This window comes from Dreissena polymorpha, chromosome 13, assembly GCF_020536995.1.
Source record: "Dreissena polymorpha isolate Duluth1 chromosome 13, UMN_Dpol_1.0, whole genome shotgun sequence".
NCBI lineage: Eukaryota > Metazoa > Mollusca > Bivalvia > Myida > Dreissenidae > Dreissena > Dreissena polymorpha.
Window position 1 is genome coordinate 45,046,868 of NC_068367.1, and position 22,500 is coordinate 45,069,367.

General features: G+C 35.2%; 3 protein-coding genes across 5 annotated transcripts in view; 2 read left to right on the forward strand and 1 right to left on the reverse strand.

Moving 5' to 3' along the window:
- LOC127854433 (uncharacterized) overlaps nucleotides 1-3,627 on the reverse strand; it is a 9,300-nt gene extending 5,673 nt beyond the window's left edge. Inside the window, exons 1-2 of the mRNA XM_052389467.1 lie at nucleotides 3,253-3,627; nucleotides 322-412 (exon numbers count right to left, since the gene is read on the reverse strand). Of these exons, the coding sequence (XP_052245427.1) occupies nucleotides 322-412; nucleotides 3,253-3,482 (321 nt within the window). The 5' untranslated portion in view covers nucleotides 3,483-3,627. The remainder of the gene's footprint in view (nucleotides 1-321; nucleotides 413-3,252) is intronic.
- Nucleotides 3,628-4,187: 560 nt separating this feature from the next.
- LOC127854430 (uncharacterized) overlaps nucleotides 4,188-22,500 on the forward strand; it is a 211,662-nt gene continuing 193,349 nt past the window's right edge. Inside the window, exons 1-8 of one of the 3 annotated variants that reach the window (XM_052389463.1) lie at nucleotides 4,188-4,316; nucleotides 4,436-4,660; nucleotides 5,171-5,261; nucleotides 5,653-5,774; nucleotides 6,394-6,478; nucleotides 7,620-7,756; nucleotides 9,041-9,167; nucleotides 9,409-10,109. In XM_052389463.1, the coding sequence (XP_052245423.1) occupies nucleotides 4,285-4,316; nucleotides 4,436-4,660; nucleotides 5,171-5,261; nucleotides 5,653-5,774; nucleotides 6,394-6,478; nucleotides 7,620-7,756; nucleotides 9,041-9,167; nucleotides 9,409-9,471 (882 nt within the window). In that variant the 5' untranslated portion in view covers nucleotides 4,188-4,284 and the 3' untranslated portion in view covers nucleotides 9,472-10,109. Of the gene's footprint in view, nucleotides 4,317-4,435; nucleotides 4,661-5,170; nucleotides 5,262-5,652; nucleotides 5,775-6,393; nucleotides 6,479-7,619; nucleotides 7,757-9,040; nucleotides 9,168-9,408; nucleotides 10,110-22,500 lie in introns of those variants that run through there. The other 2 variants (XM_052389462.1, XM_052389465.1) reach the window with 2 other exon arrangements.
- The window catches only part of LOC127854435 (uncharacterized), a 10,167-nt gene continuing 9,396 nt past the window's right edge, over nucleotides 21,730-22,500 (forward strand). Inside the window, exon 1 of the mRNA XM_052389470.1 lies at nucleotides 21,730-21,887. Coding sequence (XP_052245430.1) covers nucleotides 21,745-21,887 — 143 coding nt within the window. The 5' untranslated portion in view covers nucleotides 21,730-21,744. The remainder of the gene's footprint in view (nucleotides 21,888-22,500) is intronic.

Below are 22,500 nucleotides of genomic sequence, written 5' to 3' on the forward strand. Positions count from 1 at the left end.
AACTTAAATAGTAAATGGAAAATCTGGAGATGTACGATCTTATTTTTTGTATTTATATCAGCTTCGCTCAGGAAACAAATATGCCTGATGCATGTCCGTGTTTTGCTTTCGTTGAAACTCTCTTCTAAACGGAAATCTTGTCTGGCCGGAATTTTGCAATGAGGTCCAATGAATTCTCCGAAAAATAAATGTTTTGACAATAAGGTATATGTATTATGCTTGATTGTACCAAGCTATTATAATCTTGCTTGTCGCGCTTAAGTAGCCACGATTTTAATTACACATATCGTACAGGCTACGCAAGCATAATCGGTCACTTACGGCAGCGTCCGTACAACTCTTTTCAGTGAATGGTTGACAGGGGTTGAAAGAATAGAAGTTCATTTCTGCTGCACACTGAACGTCCTTGAACCTGTGATCACATTGAAGTGGATACATGACAACCTTAAATATATACAACTAGATGTAATCTAAGAAATAATATTAATTTTTAACATTGAGTGAAGTGAATATGCAATGTTATTCTTTTAGTAGCATTGCACTTAATCATTGCGTATCCCTCCGTAGCCCGTTCGAAAGTATTGCATTTTTCTAAAGAGTTAATTGTTTCTTCGGACTAAAAAGCGATTAAGCGATTGCACCTATGATTTTGTATTCCTGCACGTGTGTCTGCTATATTTGGTGCATTTTATAAGAGATTACGTTAACAGATGAGATTTTATTGAAGAACGGGGCTTTTGTAAAAATTTCATTTTCGAAACTCGTTTCTTGAGGGTGCTCGACATATATATTTTTGACTGCATGTATTTAATAAGAACAGATTTATATTTAAAATGATACAGGTCTTGCAAAATTTGATGTACAGGAAATACAATAAAAATTATTTGAAAGGAGACAGTTTTAAATTGTGACCCTATGGGAAATGGAATACGTATAATATAATCTTTGTGATTTCCTCATTGGACATTACTCTGAGTTATCTTTTCATAAGTTTATAAACGATTATTTCATATAACAAAGATCTCGTTTTTCGGCATAGCTGTTTAACCCTGTTATTCATATTGAATAATTTTATATAAGGCCAGCCAGACCGAATAAAAACATTTGAATACTAGTATTGTATTGGCTGTTTCGAGAGAAATCCCCCGGAGCTTTGGCCACATCACTGTATCGGTGAACAGCGTAAAGGATGTAAGAGTGTTCGTTATAATGACTAACGGACCACTCTCTTTATGTTCATAAGACAAAAAGATGTGAATTGTGGCCCAGTTTCAATATAATTACGCGTTAAAACCATCTCGCAGAATTTCAAGGTCAGTACTCTGTCAATAAATCGTCAGGTGAAGACGTTATGGCCTATTGAGAAAAATTGCTAACACAGTAATGCTTTCATGATGAGGGAACAGACAATACCGAAATTGTAAACTGTCATGATAACAGCAAATCGTTAAATCGTTTTACTTCAAATGTTTGCCGTACTCGGTCAGACCGTTTGGAAAACTCTCCTGGCACTCTAAATAGGCTGCCAAAATTTACCAGTTTGCTATGAATAACATTAATGAGATAAGTTCAAATTTTCTATCGGAAAATATTTTGCTTAGCCGTTCAATCTAAGAGACGCAATCTGATAATAAAGATCCGCGTCATGCGAAAATGGATATTATGCCATATGCGGCTAGCGTTGGTATACTAGTATTCCATCCTGCACATCCCGCAGTCTGGTAAGGAGATGCCAAATTTTTATTTTCTAAAAGACAAGACTGCGACATTGCGCAAGCTATGCTTGTGCTTCGCTGGCCGAAACCCCATAATGCCCGTTTTTGCATCACACGGCTTCGACATTGTGATTTAAATGTGTAAAAAGAAAACTGCATGTTAATCAAATTTAAATAAGCCATTCATTTTGATGGTAAAAATTAAACTCATAATAACACTTGTGAGGACGCACATGGCGTAATTTAATTATTTATATGTAATTTAATTATTTCGAAACGTAAATTTTATAACTTTATTTAAAGTAATGATATACGCCACATATCTTTTAATGGACATTTCTTTTTAATAAAAAATACATGTTCATTTTCTTTGCTTCATAAGACGTTTTGGCTCGGAAAGAAGTATTGTGAAGTGTGATTTTAATACAGGCATATATTTATAATATTCTTTCAAATTCAAAACGCTTCAAAAGGAGGTATCATCAACAGAAAAACAGGTTACTGTCCAATCTTTATATAACATATGAGACTCGGTACGAATAAAAAAACTGCCCGGAAGGACTTGCCGTTATTGTATTCTAACCCTACCTGATATGTTACACGATGAAAGTACACTGGTAATGCGGATACTTGGATAACGGATGGCACTTTGATAACAGAGAAAAACAAAGGCCACGCGCAAAATATAGGTTCCTTAGTGTATGTTTTAATGTATATCCTTAACATTTTATTTTTAAGACACGGTACATGCCGTAATTAGTAAAATATGTAAGGTCAATTATCAAATTATTTTTTGCTTAAAATGCAGCATTGCAGCGATTTTATGTCAATATTTATGTAAAAAGGCGACGTAGTTTTATCACATACTATACCCTGTTTCCCATGTAATACAACCGTTACATTTTTTTATTACACATGTGTAATGCAACATTTTAAAGCGTTTTCATTGGCTTAGTTTTCGTTTATTGACCAATCGCATTTTGTTATTTTGCTGAAATGACGTTGCAACGTCAAATGACGTCACGAAATGTAGACGACATTCGGGATTTATCATTATTTTTGCGTAAATATTTATTAAATTTGCTCATTCAAAAGCATGTGATAAAAAGATCTGACACTCGTCATATCATACCATATTTTATTAAACTCGTCCAGGAAATTCGTTTGTAAGCTCGCCAAAGGCTCGCTTACTAACACAATTCCTGAACTCGTTTAATAAAATATGGTATGATACGACAACTCGTGCCAGATCATATATGTATGATACACAGACAAACAGGGTTCTGCCCTATCGCTTTGTAATATCTCAGGCTCGGAACCAATAAAACAACTAATCGACAAGCCTTGTCCTTTCATTTTAAGGATTAACTACTGTATTAAATACACAAAGAAAGGATAGTAACCTGCTATTCGCTATTTATCATTATGTTTACGTATTGCATTCCTAAATGAGGTTTGCATAACATTTCGTTATTCACCTGATCATTTGATTTAGATGTATATAATTCAAACTATAATATATTGAATTATTACCCACCTTGGTGTGTTATCTGTATTACCTAAACTTGTTAGATCCAATATACTTCCATCGTCCATTTTGCAGGAACATAGGTCAATCTGGTCGCACCGTCTTTGACAATTCACAGTCAGAACGATCAGTCCAATAATCAAATTAGTGAACATAACATTAAACAATGTATTCATCTTGAAACTATTTATGTTAAAAAACAACATTAAGGCTGTTAAATAATGTTGTAAAAAATACATATACGAAACTATGGAACTCTTAATCACAAATAATTCCCCATATACTAATTAAACTTAAATATTGCCTTATAAAGTTTTAAAATAAAAAAGGTAGACCTCAATACAGATCATATAGAATGTGTAAAGTGAGAACAGAATTTCAATATAAACTTTAATCACACTCATGTGATTATTAAGGGTGTTACATGATATGGTTCGATAACGTTATCAGACGCGGGCATAACGTGTTCAAATACAGTCGATTTAAATTAACGTAGTTTTATTCAAGTAGCATGGGTCAATATTAACATAACAAATATTTTTCTTTAAGTTAGCTAAGTCTTTGGCCTTAATGACCGATAAATTGTTCAACTTAACAACATCAAGTTATAAAAGTACTATATTTCTGCCTGCTGTTACTCTACTGGCGAGTGCGGCGATTTGAATTAGATACGAAACGAAATTCTTTGGGCATCCTTTTGTTGATTTATTTTTATTATTAGTATTGACCTTACACAAAATTCAGATACACATCATTATAAAGATGTACAAAGATTATATATTAAATCAGAAAAAAACATACATAAAAACATTGATGTATTTCAAAAGAAATCAAATGAAACGAACTTTGTACGCATGAATTATGAGAAGTTACGGAGACAAATGTGGTAACGCATTGATAAAGTTTTTGATAAAGCGTGAGTAATTTGAAATAGTCATAGGATATAATTCGAACATTGGTACAGCGCAGTTTAAACCGTGAACATTAATCGCGAATATTTTAAGTTGAAGTTATTTTAATAACAAAGATTGTAATGTAGTGATGAATTCATTTCACGTGGAGGTAGTTAGTTGGTACGTAAATATAGCAAGTACACAATAAAAAAAATAGCGGAATAAAAACAGTAAAACGACTTGATCTTTCCGATCGATTCATGTGTGGAGACTGAATGTGAAATATTAATATATCATAGGCCGCGCTTGACATTAATAGATCTAATGAAAGTAATCATGAACATCAATATCGCGAGGGTCACGTGTTTCTCTTTCGTCATAACCATATCAACGCTTTCGTTGGCGACGGCACCACGACCACCGATCAGAGGGTGCGAGATGCAGACGCCGTGTTCGTGTTCTATGAGCGACGGAAGTGGCGATATTGACCTCACCAGCCTTAGCGGTCCAAATGGCCAACCGAAGTAAGTGATTTCCGTTCGTAGGATCATTAGAATTCTCTCATATATAACAGGGTATTCACTTTCTTGTACATTTTAACTTTACCTTACAATTTATACCTAGTCTATGCAGTGTTATTTTGATTCAAATGACATAAGTTTGTTATATAAAGTTTTATTAATTAGCAAGATACGTATTAAAAGTACGTATCGAAATAGTACGTCATAATCGGTTACAATTAATCACATAATTATCATACATCCGATCAATAATTGGTCAGCCAGTTAGTGAGTCCTTAAAATAGTTTTCAGACCGATACATCAATCAATAAACCAGTCAGTTATTCAGTAAAACAACCGATTAGCAAGTAATTAAATCTGTCAATCAAACAATCAGTAAATCAGCAATTTGATCAAACATGCTAGACTGAAGATTCAAAGTCATTCTTTAATTCGTTTGTCTATCCGTCCGTCCGTCTATCAGCTTAGCAGTCCTAAGAAATCACCTGAAACCCAATCACTTACTTCTTGTAGGTTCAAAGACGTTCTGAATACGGACGAGGGCTACTACTACTCGTACAGCCCGTGCGGCGCCTTCTCGGAAGTACAATGTAATGACGCAACGGTCTGTATCCAGGACGGTCAATGTCCCGTTCTAACTTGTGTCACGTCGTTTCTTTCCAAAATGAAATCTGAAATTTAAATAATTTGACGTTGCTATTTATGAGTAAAATCAACGACAACTCTTCATGATTCTAGCAAATGGTGGAACATGCCCCTAGGGCAATTTTTTTATAATTCCTGTGCCTTTTGATCGTCCGACGCTTGTGTATTGACAGCTTAAACAACAAGTTTCAAGTTTAGTTTTTTATTTGGTATATCGGCAAGACGCCTTTGACCATTTACATACGAGTAAACAAAGCATAATCAAAACAACGATAAATCGAACATCACAATACATGTCTCACTGATAGTTCACGCATTGACCCCCAAACTCAACCACCACGTGGTTTCAGGCGTGCGTTCTAGACGAGAACAAGGATCAGTCGCAGCAGATAGGAGACTCCGGAAGGGCCGCCTTCAAATATGACGGCGATCACGTTGTCGTCGCCTACACTTCCGGTACCGGAGTACTCAAGTAATTTGTTGATTCATGTCGTAAAAAATGTGACTTATTTACTGCTTATTATACTTATATTATTAGCAGCACTTGTATTGAGATAATTCTGCTGCTGCTGCTGCTGCTGCTGCTGCTGATGATGATGATGATGATGATGATGACGATGATGATGATGATGATGATGATGATGATTGATGATGATGATGGTGGTGATAATGATGATGATGATGATGATGATGATGATGATGATGATGATGATGATGATGATGATGATGATGATGATGATGATGATGATGATGATGATGATGATGATGATGATGATGATAATTATGATCGTGATGATGGTGACAGCGACAATGAAGATGAAGAAGAAAACAATTATGATCATCACCATCATAGTTATAGTAGTAGTAGTAGTAGTAGTAGTAGTAGTAGTTGTAGTAGTAGTAGTAGTAGTAGTAGTAGTAGTAGTAGTAGTAGTAGTAGTAGTAGTAGTAGTAGTAGTATTGCTATTATTATTATTATTATTGTATTTTTTATGATTGCTAATATTATTATTATTATAATTATTATTTAAAATAAAATTATCTTTATTATCATCATTATTATAATTTTTGATTGTGTTATTATTTCGTAGGCTTACGGAAGTCAGCCTGATCTGTGACCCGACGGCCTGTGACCCTATATTCGTTCCCAACGGGGAGCAAGGTGCGGGTCAGTTTGTAAGTAAATAAATGTATATTTTCCGTCAGAAGAGATGGGTTAATAGCTTTGGTTTTATGAATGTGTCTTTAAGGAAATTATTGGCAAAATTGATTCACCTCGTTTTCGTTCTTAAGAATCAATGTAGTTTGTCTGAACATCCGTTTTATAGACCCTTCCGCCTTTACTGGATTTTTGCAAAGAAGAGACTTCATTAAACGAAAAAAATCATTAAAAAAGAGGAAAGTGTCGCCCATACTAATGCTGTCGGACTGCAAGGACTAACACGATGATGATCAATTTATGTCCAAAATTAGGGATGTCTAGTATATTTATTTCCATATTGAGAATATTTATTACAGAAATTCCTTAAAGCAAACAGCGCAGATCCTGATGAGACGCCGCATAATGCGGCGTCTCATCTGGGGTCTACGCTGTTTGCCAAGGCCTTCTTCATAGACGCTAGGCATACATGGGTTAATGTTATATTTGAAACGTAAAGAAGTTGTTGCTTTCAACTAACCCGACCGAACCATATTTAAATGCCGACCCATAACTTGTGCTCGTATTCAAAGTAGTTTTTTATGTTTGCTACATGTAATCATATTCGCTTCTTTAAGTATAAATTAACTAAGCATTGCTAAAGAAACATTCTTAAACAGAAATTTAGTACATTACTGTATTTCATTGTCGAACTCCTACCGACCTAATTTTTTTTAATCTGTCTGTGGGAACAAACATAATATTTTAGACCAGATGATCATTCGAGAACTTTCTTAGAAATCATAGCGACTTTAATTTGACAATTAATGCTGACAAGCTGCTTTTTTACTTAATAAATGTATTTCAATAAATTATGAAATAAAATAGTATTCATAAATAGTTATGTACAAAAAGTGCATGTGCTAACAACCCAGTAAGTGTGTGCAAATCGGTACAAATCGCGTTGAGGCCGTCTAATAAACATTGATTGATAATTACATAAATTAAGCAGTATTTTTTATAAAGATGGTAGATGGATGCATTCAACAAGTATTTAAAACGAAAACGTAAAACATGTGCATACACATGCAGTGAATATGCGTCATCCCAATGTATCCGACAGTTAAAGTACTGGCATGGTAAAGTGGTAGCTTTTATATGAGTTCAATACTTACACAGGAAATGACATTAACCACCATCTGCGCATGCCCAGGAAAGTGTTCAGCTTCCGGTCCAACATCCGGTTGCCATTCTAACCATCCTAGCAAAGGCGGTTCGGCTGGGGGCCTTAGTGTTGGAACAATCTTGGTGCTCATGTAAGGATAATGTGGTAAACATTCGTCAGTCCTAAAATCTTCCTCGTCATTTTTCAGGAATTGGCGGTTTTCTATCGTAAAAATCGTAAAAACGAGTATTATGGGATTATGTAACGTAGAAACGATTATTTTAAGAACTGACTCTCAAAGTCGTATAATTGTCATGTTATATTCATTAAAACTATTGAAATGAAGATGGAGGTATTCGAATCGGCGGTCAAACTTTTGTCGACGTTAAATGAAGATGAAACTAAAGATATCAATCGATCAGGATCTTTATCCACGTAGATGGTAAGGAAATGTTATCTGTAGGTAGAAGCAGACTCGTATGTTATCGGGTAATATCGATTTCGTTAATAATTTAATTATCGGTTTCTCTCGGCATATCGACGGATAGTGTCGAACGTCCAATTTACATAAATAGGATGTCATCAACGATAACCTAAAACATATGTCATTACATGCAAGTTATTTATACGAATAACGTATTTGGTAATTGCCAGTAAAACTCATATAGCGGCGTAGTGATTATAAATCTGAAAACACGCGTAAACCATAAACACGTTTATTAATTACGTGAACACAACAGCATGACGAAAAAAGGCTTCCGGAAAAAAACAAGCGCATCGACCTTGTCACAAAGCAGGTGTTATTTCGAACGCCGTATCTACAATTATATATGCATATACATAATGTTTATGAACGACGGGGAAGTTTGTTTTTTTTTCTTAAATATCTACTATCACGGACAATACATTTTTGTTTAAACTTGTGTGGTTGATAATATTGGTATTCAACATTAACAACGTTTGAACTGTCAACTTTGTTACGAAAATGGGAATGTTATCAGAATGCCACATCCTTTTTATTTTGACGACTAGTCTGCTGTAACCAGAAGTTCAATTTTTTGAAAATAAAATATACTGAAAGTTTTATTTCTTTCTGAGAATAAAGGCTAAACGCTTGAACTGGGCCAAAATAAAGCGTACATTTAAACAAAAGTACCGGTAGATTGTTTACATAAGTAAACACTCTTTTGACAAATTTAGCAGAAAGTATACTTTAACAAAAGAGGTGCATAGTTATAGAAAATAAACTAAATCTTCCACAAGAAATTATGCGGATATGACCATTGAAAATATTAACACTAATACTATTATTAATATTATTAAATCTCAACTCTAAGATGTATTGTGATTTATTGTGTACTATTATCTTATTTGCAAAATAAGTGCAGCATTTGTAATGGCTCAAGCATCATCAGCTGTTTGCTGTTAATTTTAGATTCTTCGTAACTCTTTTACTGTACCTGGTGTCCGGGCTCGCCTACATGAGGTTCCGGAAACAGGCTACCGGAAGTGACATAATCCCCAACAAAGAATTCTGGGTAGTCCTACCGTCGCACGTCTTGGTACGCTATGTTTTTGTTGCTTGATTTATTATTTATTTTATTGTGTCAAATACCGCGTTTGATCAGTCTTAAGATTTATTTATTTTTGATTTTTGTTCGTTCAAAATGTTAACGCGCATTTGTGAAAAATTGCATGTATTACGTTTTACTTATGTGGATGATTTAAAGTGCATAATCAATTTAATATTTTGTTTTTAATGTAGATATGTTGCGGAAATCGTGTTTATTTTGGTAATTTCAGAATGGCGGGAAATTCGTCGTGGCCAAAATCCTCCGAAAAGAAGCGAACTATAATAAAATATAAGCAACATGATGGACTCTGAAGTGTTATTATGAAGCTTTCATCCGGGAATCCGTTGGACGAATTATGTCATTATATGAGTCGCGTTCTGAGAAAACTGGGCTTAATGCATGTGCGTAAATTGGATTTTTGCTAAGAGGAGACTTCATTTAAACGAAAAATATCGTACAAACGGAAAGTTTCGTCCCTGATCAGCCTGTGCGGACTGCACAGGCTAATCTGGGACGACACTTTACGCACATGTATTATGTCCAGTTTTCTCAGAACACGACCCATATGAATGTTGCAAAGGAACTCCTTATTTCCAGCTTTGCAACTAGTATCTACAACTAGATTATACATTTTGAAAGATAATTTTATTAATTGTATTTATCTGCTCGGGCAATTAACAAATTGTTGCAAGTGCGTCTTTAAGCAATTTGTATCAAATAATAGTGATGAGTTATGGTTGCGACATATGTCAATCAAAACCCGCATGAATGAGTCACACAATTCCGGAATCAAAAATAGCAAATACGATGAACAACCAATAATAAACATAAATATGTGCATAATAATAATGTTGTGTGGTAAAAAATCATTGATCTGTTCCGTGGTAGAATTGTCTTTTCTTGCGATGCTATAAGATATGAAATGTCGGTCTAAATCAAACCCTGCTTATTGTGTGTATCATTTATAATTAGCCTGTGCACTTTACTAAACATTAGTGCTTATTATCAAACTAACAGCATGTTGTCTTTCTTCTGGACTTCCGTTACCTATTGGGTCAGAGATGATAAATAGGGTCGTGTTCTGAGAAATAGGGCCTAAATGCATGTGCGTAAAGTGTCATCCCAGAGTATCCTGTGCAGTCCGCACAGGCTAATCAGGGACGACACTTTCTGCTATTGTGGTATTTTTCGATTATAGGAAGTCTCTTCTACACGAAAATCCAGTTAAGGCGGAAAGTGTCGTCCCTGATTAGCCTGTGCGGACTGCACAGGCTATTCTGGGACGACACTTTAAGCACATGCATGATGGCCAGTTTTCTCAGAACACGACTCAATATGTTTACATTGAATGTAAGGTTCCAAAACGATTAAGGCTATCAGTGAGCCAATACACCGAGGAGCACGTAAGCTTATCCATACTTGGTATGCCATTAATTAATTAAAATATTATACATGTGTAGAAAATAATTCAAAAAGATATACTACTGAGAAATCTAAGTGTAGGTGTGTAGGTATAAATCAAACTTTTTATAGCCGCCACATGCTGCAATGACTTTAAAAAGTCGAAGCAACTGTTTTCATACATTAATAAGAAAAGAAACAAAAAAGCTAGGTTTCAAAAATGTTATCATATTGAAGCAATGCTGAAGCAGCAGTTTTATGTGGCTCATTGGACGACCTCAACTCAAAACGAACGTTAGCAGAAACAAACCCGTATCGCAACTCGTTCACGGCAATGCTTTTACTATAATAATATTTAGAGGGGCTTATTTTTTGCAGATTAACGAAAAGGCAATATTCACATTTGTGTCACGTATTCGAAAATACAAGAACATTATAAATCCGTAAGCTAAATACCATTCATTAGGCTTATGCAATATCATCATTTAAAATGGATACAATTGTGAACCTCTACAAACGCGAAACAGTTTTATCAAAGTTGATTCCCCTACGAACGAACTTACATATATGACCAATAATATCTGCAAAGCAAGGTTCAACGGTAAGGAAGTACGAGCAGTCTTTTGCGATATTTCAAATGAAATTGACAGAGTTTGTCAGCATTAAATTCTATTAAAGCTATCATCATCGTGTATGCAACATAAGCTTCTCGATTTATTAAAATCTCTCAGTACGCAGAACAACGCGTCCTTTATGCTAAGTCTGCTTCCCCATGGGCAAACATCTCCGCAGGGGTTCTACAAGTGTCGATTCTCTGGCCTCTGCTCTTTCGTGTGTAGATTAACGACACAATTGACAATAATAACTCAGACATACAGTAATTTGAGGCCGCAACACTACTGTTCATTATTGTTGATAAGCACTCATTAGCCGCACATAATCTTAACCACGATATCGAGTCCGTTCATTCTTGGTCTTTGTCCTGGTTTCTCTCATTTAACCATTTCCCACACAGAATCAAAGTTTATATGGCTTTTGAAACCAGCATAAAACCAGATTAGCCTGAGAGTAACTCGCTGTCTGTTCAGGTTTTATGCTATTTGCTGCTCACCAGTATCTTAAGGTTGGAAATGAACCTTTAAAACTTGATTCTAGTAAAGATTTTTTTAATTTAATTAGATTTTATAAGAGACTACAAGCTCGTCAACGTGCGTTTATAAGGGGTTAAGGTTTAATTCCGCTAAAACCGGAAACAAAACAAACCAAAACACCAACACTCTTTTTTATAAGATACCATTTATGACAGATGAACAACATAGACATTTATTTTGTCAAACGACGCCCCATGGTCTGCATCACATAATTACAGCTCCCGCTAAGAACATTCGTAGCGAATGAGTCCAGATATAAAACGAATATTAATACAAAATAAGCGCTAATCACTTTCTTACTGATATAGCTAAAAATTTAGGGGCATTTAAAAATTAAGCAAAAGAAATCAAAGGTTTAAAACGGCGAAAAATACCTGTTTCGTCGCGGACGTCGCCATCTTGACTCCCTTTTGATAGTCACGTGATTACCTTTTCTGTAGAGTGGAATTCCATTTCGCCAGACTTGTACAATCTCCCGCGTTCTCCTCTTTTAAAGCTTCTCTACGCAGAAATCTCACAAGATCGTCTGAATTATTAAATATAAGGAAAATAGTTGGTCAAATCCTTCACGCAAGATTGCGCCTTGAAAAATCAACCCTGGAAACCCGATATGCTGTGAAAAGTTGGAGGTGCTTGGAAAAGGTGCCGATAGATTTCGCTGAATTTCGGTAGGGTAAGTAAATCAAGATCTATAATTGTTAAAAGGCACTTTTGAATTAAAATATATTTTGGTATATGCAAAGGAGGTATTACCATGTATGTTAGAAAAATCCTGGTTATTATGTTTCCGGATTTATTGAAATATGGCTATTTAAAAACGACGATGCAGGGATTTGTCCTATATTGAGCACTTTATTTACAAATTTCTTTAAAGGTTACAATAATGCCAGTGAAAAAGTTTTTGCACCGACAATTATATCAACCAATGTCCGCCAGGGTTTTTAAAAAAAAATCGTATTGGTGGAAAAATTCGACTTTACATTCAACATGTTAATGAAAAAATGATATGACCTGGTGCAGTTCAAAAGATGTCAAGATATGACAGGAGTGCAGTTCGTATATAAACTTAAAAGCTCATTATTACAGCTGATTTATGCGCTTTGCATGCTTGTTCCTTGCACTGAGACGTTTCATACTTACTATTTGGTTACTGTTTGAAATAATTGTGGGATAAATGATACTCTTACGTAGAAAACAAACACATACTGTCCTGAACACTTGCACTGGACTCCCTCAATTGTCCAATCCCCATTGACTGTCATAGATAATACACCTTATGTAAGTTTAAACATTCTGACACTATTTAGGGACTCCAGCACTAGATTTACTAATGAAAGGAAAACTCTAAACATTTTTGGAATAAAAATGATTAAATATAAATATTTAATAAATATTAATTAATAAATATGGTTGTAACCTTGCCAAATTCTTACGCATGAATACTGGTCATGTATAGATTTTCGAGATTTTTGGACTTCAGTCGGCTCACATATTTAGAAATCATAGTTTCATCAGTTATTACATAAATACATTATCAATTTGAAACATTGGACACGAAAAATTACTTGTTTACTCGAACGTTAGCTGACCAAAAAGCGATCTCATATTTATTATCAGTCATCGAAATTATGTCCAGTGGTTCTCTCAATATGCGTTTTACGCTCACATGGAAAGTACGTCTTAGTTTTAAATTTTATAATTTGCTGAAATCTGGCTGAATATATTCCCTCAAGGCTCGGGGCTTCAGTAGATGAGAACTGCGAGTTATCTATAAAAATACACATAAGAAGGAGGCATGAATTGGGTTTTGAAAACAAAAGTTAACATTTTTCATACATCATTACCAAAAAGAACGAAAAGAAACAGACATTGACACACGTGAATTGTCGGGGATGTTTGCAAAGCTGTCAACTTTAAGCCAAAGATCCAAATTAAGTTCAGATTTATGAAAGTCTTCCCTAATTGGAACTATAGGCAGAAAGTATTATTATAAATGTTTAGATTGCCCAATTGACGTATATTTTTACCTGTTTGAATCCATTGCTTTACATTTACAATGATAATCAAACAATAAAAAAAAAAGATACAAATAAGCTGGAAATTAACTAAGCTTCATAACGGATATAATTATAAAACCTCAAAGTTCAGTGAAAATGATCATAAATGCATCAGAGTGGGCATAAATCAGCTGTAATAGTGAGCCTTTAAGTTTATAAACGAACTGCACTCCTGTCATATCTTGCCATCGTTTGAACTACATCAGGTCATATCATTGTTTCATCAACATGTTGAATGTAAAGTCGAATTTTTCCACAAATACGATTTTTTTTTTAAGAAACTCTGGCGGATACTGTATGTTACTCTGGGACATTGGTTGATATAATTGTCGGTGCAAAAACTTTTTCACTGGCATACCTTTAAAGAAATTTGTAAATAAAGTGCTAAATATGGGACAAATCCCTGCATCGTCGTTTTAAAATAGCCATATTTCAATAAATCCGGAATAATAATAACCAGGATTTTTCTAACAAACACGGTAATACCTCCTTTGCATATACCAAAATATATTTTAATCCATAAATGCATTTAAACAATTATATTTCTGGATTTTCTTACCCTATCGAAATTCAGCGAAATCTATCGGCACCTTTTCCAAGCACAACCAACTTTTCCCAGCATATCGGGTTTCCGGGGGTGATAATGATCTTTTGCAAAATCACTGTTAGCCAGTCCTATTTTCTCATGTGGAGAAATTGAATCTGCTAACCATTTCCTTCTACATTGTGAGCACTACGATCTTCTTCGGAATAACAAACCATTCCAGTCCTCCAGCTAGGATTTGAAAAGGGCAGGGGGACTTTTTTGTCAAAAGGGCACTTTCGACGCGCAGTATTTTGTCAAAAGGGCACTTTCGACGCGCAGTATTTTGTGAAAAGGGCACATTCGAGCGCGCGGGAGTTTCTGGAATGCTTCCTATTGCATGTTAATTTATATGTTATAAATAATTGTATTATTCCCATTATTATTAAACCATTCAAATATAATGTCTACAATGAGGATTAAACTAATTACAATGTAATAAGAGATTTATGAATTATCAAATGTAAAAAAAAGAAAAAAAAAATTTTTTTTTTTTTTTTATTTTTTTTTAGGGGGGGGCAGGGCGGAGGTTCCGGGGGGCAGGGCGGAGGTTCGGGAGGGCAGGGCGCGGCGCCCTTCGATTTAGGCCTAGCTGGAGCACTGCATTCTTTTGATGTGAATACCTAAAATCCGAGCAAAACAAGACTATAATTATAAATGACCAACGGTAGTATCATTCGCTAGTGATTGCTATTTTGCTTTAACTGTTTACATGTGCGAACATTTTAAACGTACTATGAATATGTTTAAAGAATTGCCGCCATCGTACTATCGCGTTGTCGCATTGTCGTCCTCTGATTTTTAATGTGTAATCACGATGGTCCTAACGGTATTCCGTATGCTTGGTTTATACATATGTGAAAGTGTTTTCGTTTATGTTGTGTTTTATTGCACAACAAAACCTTTTAATTAGAATGCAAAGGTATTTGGACCGTGCTCCGTGAAAACGGGGTTTAATGTATGTGCTTAAAGTGTCGTCCCAGATTAGTCTGTGCAGTCCGCACAGGATATAATCAGGGACGGCACTTTCCGCCGTAACTTAATTTTTGCAAAGAAGAGACTTTCATAACATATATCAAAAACGCGGAAAGTGTCGTCCCTGATTAGCCTGTGTACACTGCACACGCTAATCTGGGACGCCACTCAAAGCACATGCATTAAACCCCCACAGAGCACGGCCCATCTTATGAAATATGGCTTAAATCAAGATGACTTAAATAAATATGTATATATAATGTCGGTACTTGTGTGATTTTACTTTCAGGATATATCCAAAATAAACTTGAGTTTTATAAATATTTCACATTTATTCTCCCCAGTGAATTTAAAAGATTCCACTTTCTTTACTCTTTTAATTCCGCTTTCGTTTGGTGTTTGGTCGTAATATTAACTTGTCAGATAACTACCTTTACGTGAAAAGCATTTCCTTCGTCACAACATTACACTCTTTGTTTTAAAAAAAAATGTTGTTAAGTTCAAATATTTGTGATTGATGTAAACGGTTTTTAATGCACTTTTCTACCCCATATCCAATTGAAAAACAAACTTCGTTATGCCCATGCGCGGAGGAAGTTGCATCGCTATATACAAATTGCCGATATAACATGTGAACCGACTGTTTATGATAACGATTGCGTCTAAACAATCAAACAACACGGCAAATATTACTTTATCATCAGTTTTCAACTAAGGCAATTTATTGAAACACACCGTAAAAACACACAATAAACATATATATTCTATTACACACTTTATATTTATTCTTAACAAATAGTAAATTAACGATGAACGACCAATGTTAATAACTATGTGCGATCTAGCTAGTAAAGTAAAGGACAAGCGAAACCTTATCAGCCAGTCTCCAGGGAAACATGGCTTAATGCATCTGCGTAAAGTATCGTGCCAGATAAGCTTATGAGGTCTGTATTTTTTTCGATATTTGGAATTTTCGTTTAAAGTAAATCTCTTCTAAACGAAAATAACCTCTAATCGGGAAGTATAGTGCAAGATTAGCCTGTGCGGAATGCACTCGCTAATTTGGGAAGATACTTTGCGAAAATGTAGTTTTCCCAGAAACCGGCTCAAATATGGACATAACATGAAATAGAAATTCGCCGTTGACGGAGACGCTTCGTTTGACTTAAATGTGAAAAGTGATTGGAAAGATTTATGATATAAATAATTGTATCAAAGTTTTAAATACATGTGGACTAGATATATTAGTTTCATATTTGCAAAACTGGAAATCAGGAGTTCTTTTGCAACAGTCATACAATTACATAAGTCGTCTAAATGATGTCAGGATGCAAAATTTATAATAACACTAAAGAGAGTTCAGAATGTCGCTCATATTGTATCATAATTCGCTTCTTTTCGGAGGATTTTTGACACGACGAATTTGCCGCCATTCTGAAATTTCCAAAATATAAAATTAAACATATCGCGAAATATTAACCTATTATTTACCTTTACAACCAAATCAGAACATAATATATGCACTTAAAGTGATCAATACAAGTCAAAACTAATACAGAAAACTCGCTCTATTTTTTAATATCGCATAAATGCATGCTTCGACTGTGCACATTTACTAACACCAATTAAAATTCAACTGTGAGGCGACTTGCTCATAACAGCCGCAGCAGCTACTACAATAACAATGCCAGTATCTATACACATGTCGGACAATTAAGTATTCAGATACAAAATTTCAGACATTTTATTTGTATAGGGCTTTTGACTCGATATCGATATTTCTCATATCTGTTCAATGATCAACCAAGGAACAGTAAGCCTCCAAGTGTATAGCGCACATGGCGTAAAATTGCATCCGCCTGATTTTTCATAACATCATTATGTTGTACTTAGAAACTGTTAAAGGATCGTATTGTACCCGAGACAAAATCACATGGCAAGCAAAAAACACTTACCAGTACGTGCGACGGTAAGACTACCCAGAATTCCTTGTTGGGGATCATGTCACTCCCGGTGGACTGTTTCCGGAACCTCATGTAGGCGAGCCCGGCCGTCAGGTACAGGACGATTGTGGCGAAGAAACTAAAAGGTCAATGGCAAACGTCTGATAATACTTTCAAAATATTGCAATAATGGTACAATATCACGAATGACAAAGCTGCGTACAGATCACAACCGTCTGTGAGTTGCGAATTTATAATATTTACCAGGGTTATATCCGCAAATTACAGTATATTTCCTACGACCTACATCTCTTAAGTTTTCTACATTTTATATAAAATGTATAAAAGGTTTGTTTAATAATGTCAACGATCGACATTTTTTTCTCCATATTTTCCATTTTTATTGTTTTTGGACGATTTAAACCGCAAATTCCTGTAAAAATCTAAAGGCACACATAGGCAAATCTCCGTTACGATTGTTCTTACATGATCACCAAGATTGTTCCAACACTGATACTCCCGACCGAACCTCCGTTGCTATGATGTCCAGAATGGCAACCGGATGTTGGACCGGAAGCTGTACACTTTCCTGGGCATGCGCAGATGGTGGTTAACGTCATTTCCTATATAAACATTGACCTCATGTAAAACAGAACAGTTTAAATGACATGTTTCGAAAAGTACTTTTAGAGTAGGATATATAAGATTGAATTACATTCAATCCATTTACATCAAAATCTTTAAGGTCGTTTTTGTTTTAAATTAACTGTCTCCCTAATCCGCCTTCCTTTTGGATCAAGAATATTGCTAAATTTCGGAACTTTCAACCAATGCTCACAAAAGATCCCAAAAAGGGTTTGTACAGATATGCATTTTCATTCTGGTTTAAGATAAATAATGTAATTTACTTACGAACTGACCCGCCCCTTGCTCCCCGTTGGGCACGAATATAGGATCACACGCCGTCGAGTCACAGATCAGATTGACCATTGTTAGCCTAGGGAATGCATAATGCAAATACCGGTAGTGATAATTATAATACAAATAATACCGGTAATAATAATTATAATAATACTTATATTACTACTACTAATATTTATAAAAACTCATCATCATGATAATAATCATCACCTTATTCTTCATCATCATCGTCGTCGTCGCAGTCAAAATCCTAGTCAGCAGCAGCAGAATTATCTCAACATAAGTGCTGCCAAGAACAATTCTACCGTCCGAATAAAAAGCAGCATGTAAGTAAACTTGACGTTAATTGTCCACGACAAAACAAAACAACACATTACTTGAGCACACCTTCCCCGGAAGTGTAGGCGACGACAACGTGATCGCCGTCATAATTGAAGGACGTCCTCCCGGCGTCTCCAATCTGCTGCGACTGCGCCTTGTTCTCGTCTAGAACGCACGCCTGAAACCACGCGGGTTGATGTCGGGGTCAGGGGTCAGTTAAATAGTATTGAGACATGTGTTTCTTTTTTTGGAATACTAGTTGTTTTATCAGCCGATACATCATGAATCGGGAATTTTTATGACGCAGTAAATATAAAAAAGGAATGACCTATTGGCGTGTTTCACCATTTATTAGAAAACAAAGTTGTTTTTTCCGCTGATAAACAGTTATGCACATATGAGTTTGATTCCTACATGCTTTCATAATTTGTTTGCAAATGATACGTTTGTTAGTTCTTAATTTAAAGGCGCTCTACATATTTCGATTAGGAAAGAAAAGCATGATACATTGACCGCCCTGGATACAGACCGCCGCGTCTTGACATTCTACTTCCGTAAAGGAGCCGCAAGGGCTGTATGAGTAGTAGTAGCCCTCTTCCGGCACCAGAACGTCCTTGAACCTGCAAGAGGAAGTGAGTGATTGGCTTATTGATTGGGTAATTTGTTGTGTTATACATTATAATGCTTGACGGATAGGCGCAAGGGTGGATGGACAGACAGACAGAAGAAGGATTTATTAAATCTATCTTCTTGCGCGGTTGATCGGCTGACCGATTGACTGATCGTTTTCTTCAAACTTTTAACTTATTTGCTGATTGGCTGTTAATTGAATGATTGATTGGTGTATTATTTATAAATCGGTCTGAATGAATATCTTAAAGATGCACAGGCAGATTTCGGATTCACCGGCAGAATAGCGAATGACTGCCTGATGCATTGACTGACTGACATATGGATTATTGACTGACTGACTGGTTATGACTGACTGATTAATAATTGACAGTCTGATTTATAATCGACAATATGTCTTTAATGCGTTATTGACTAACTAAAGTGTATTGCATGCTTTACTTACTGACCGTTTTTGACTACATGTATAAGTGAAGATAAAATAAGTGAAATACTGTTCGCAACTTATTTTGACTACGCTTCTGATTATTGGCCAACCGATGTCCCTATTGACACACAAACTACATACCGTTTTGTGTAGAACGGTTACGTCTAAGGAGCCATGATACTGTATTGTTTATTTATAAGTAAGTTTTTTAATCAAAAACGCATATTATTTCAGAATGAATTTTATAGGATACTAGATCTTAGCAAGTTCTCCCCTTAAAACAAAAATATAAAATAAACTTTTAAAACAAACTAGTGTCATGTTGATCAAAATTACCAAGCAAAGACCTGATATAAATTGAGAGCTGAATGGTTGAATATACCATGTTGTGAATTTTTTCTGTCAATGGATTATAATGATGCTAAAAACGGAAACAAGTTACATCGGTTGCCCACTGGGACCACTAAGGCTGGATAAGTCAACATCGCCACTTCCGTCGTCCATAGTACACGAACACGGCGACTTCAGCTCGCAGTTCAGTGGCGGTGGCGGCTGGGATGCCGTCTGCGACGAAAGCGTTGCTATGGTTATGACGAATGAGAAACACGTGATTCTCGCGAAATTGATGTTCATGGCTACTGTCAGGAAATATATTTATGTCCAGCAAATGCCTACTTGATAAAAAATATTGCACATTAATTATCCAACAATGAGTTACAGGAAAGGTCAACTTTCTTTACCACTCTATTCCGCTTTTGTTTTAGTGTATAGTCATTATATTTACTTGCCAGCAAACTACCTTCAAGTAAAAAGTACTTCGTTTGTAACTACATTACTTTCTTTGTAATTTTAGAAACTTTAACGTCCAATGTTTGCAATAATTATTCACGGTTTAGAATGCGTTGTACCCATTTTTCAAGTAGATCACATGTCTATCTCAAACCCACTCACACTTTATCAATAACTTTATGTACACGCGAAGCACAATCGCTCGATAACATTTGATGAACCATGAGTACACTCATTTATGAAATACATTTCTCTGCAGCTGTATGCGACATACGTAAAATTTAACGCTAAGTTAACCTGTTTTAAGCACACTTTACCGTCCTGCCTTTTTCTAAAACTTGACTACTTTTTTACAAATTGAAATAAATGAAGTATACGGATATTGGTGATGTCATAATATATAGTATGAGGTAAACTGTATGACCTTTTTATTGAAAAGTATATATTAAACTTTGCCTTTAACTTTATTTTGTATTATTATTGTTTTATATACTATATACATCATTAAATATGCACTATAAAAATCTTAAGCGTGAAATAAACTTTGCTATTTTAATATTTTGGCTTTGCCTACAATGTTACATTTTTTGTATTTTTTCCTCAAGACGGTCTAAATATAATAAATATATAATATAATAACGGATAATCATGTTAAACAAGATAACGGTCGTCAACGTACATTAGTTATTGAGGCACGAACTCATTCTCTCTTTGAGACACGATGTCCCCAGTTAGGATTAAAAGCTTTTTTGGTATGCCTGTTTCATCACATGTCTGCATAATTGCAGATATGATTTTCAAGATAAAATGTAACGCATCATCTTTTTATGACATGTAATAATGGTAAGGAATGGTTAGGTTGTATATTATAATATATTGTGTGAGGCATATATACATCCAACACATTATCGGTGTCTTTTCCAAATGAACTTGAAAAAAATATGCAAACTAAAGTTATCAAAAGTTATGAAAAATGTGGCTACGGGTATAGATAAAGTTTTTGATAACGCGTGACTAATCTGGGATAGTCATGTTATGAAATTCAAAAATTGGAACAGAACAAATTAAATCGTTAGAAATAATCACACAAATTGGACGTTAATATTTCCAACCATAACAAAGAGTGTAATTTAGTGTAGAAGGAAATAATTTTCACGCGATTGTTTATACCGGCAAGTTTATGAGACGACCGTACGATAAATCAAAAACGAAATAGAAAGAATAAAGCACTTTGAGATTACGTGTCAATTCATTGGAGATAATTAATGTGAAATATTTATATCAAGTAGGTAAATGCTAGACATCACCTGAAAGTTGTCATGAACACAAGAATTGATAGGGTCACGTGGTTTTCATTGGTCGTCACCATGTCAACACTTTCGTCTGAAACATTTTCCCAGCCGTCGCCGGAAATCGACTGCCAGCTGCTTACGCCGTGTTTTTGTTCTATGAGCGACGGAAGTGGCGATATCGACCTGACCAGCCTCAGCGGTTCTAATGGGCAGCCAAAGTAACAAGCTTTGAAACTAATTATTCTCATCATTATTTATTTTAACTTTAGCTTACATTGTCTATCATGGTTCATTTGATTAAAATTACATCTGTATGTTGTAGAAAGGTTTATAAAATAACAATACACGTATTAACCCATTTATGCCTAGCGTCTAGAAAATAGGCATTGGCAAACAGCGTAGACCCAGATGAGACGCCGCGGCGTCTCATCAGGGTCTGCGCTGTTTGCTTAAAGGAATATCTGTAAGAAATATTCTAAATATAGAAATAAATATACTAGACATCCCTAATTTTGGAAATAAATTTATCCAATTTAGAAAGATGGGAGAGCCCACTGGGCTTAAATGGGTTAAGGGTACATTTAGCTCAACGTCATTTTAGCTTCTTGAGATACAAGTTTGAGCAAATCAAATAGAAGCAAGGAGCTCAAGTATAACAACGTCTTGTATATAAAGAGTCATGTAAAGCAATTAGTGAATAAAGCCGACTGTAATAACTGTATGAACCTAAGAAACTTGTATGTCTCAAAATCAGCTTCGTATGCACGGGCCATATTGGAATAATTTGCCATTGTTTTGTTGTTGATTTTGTCTTTAGTTGGGGCATTGTTG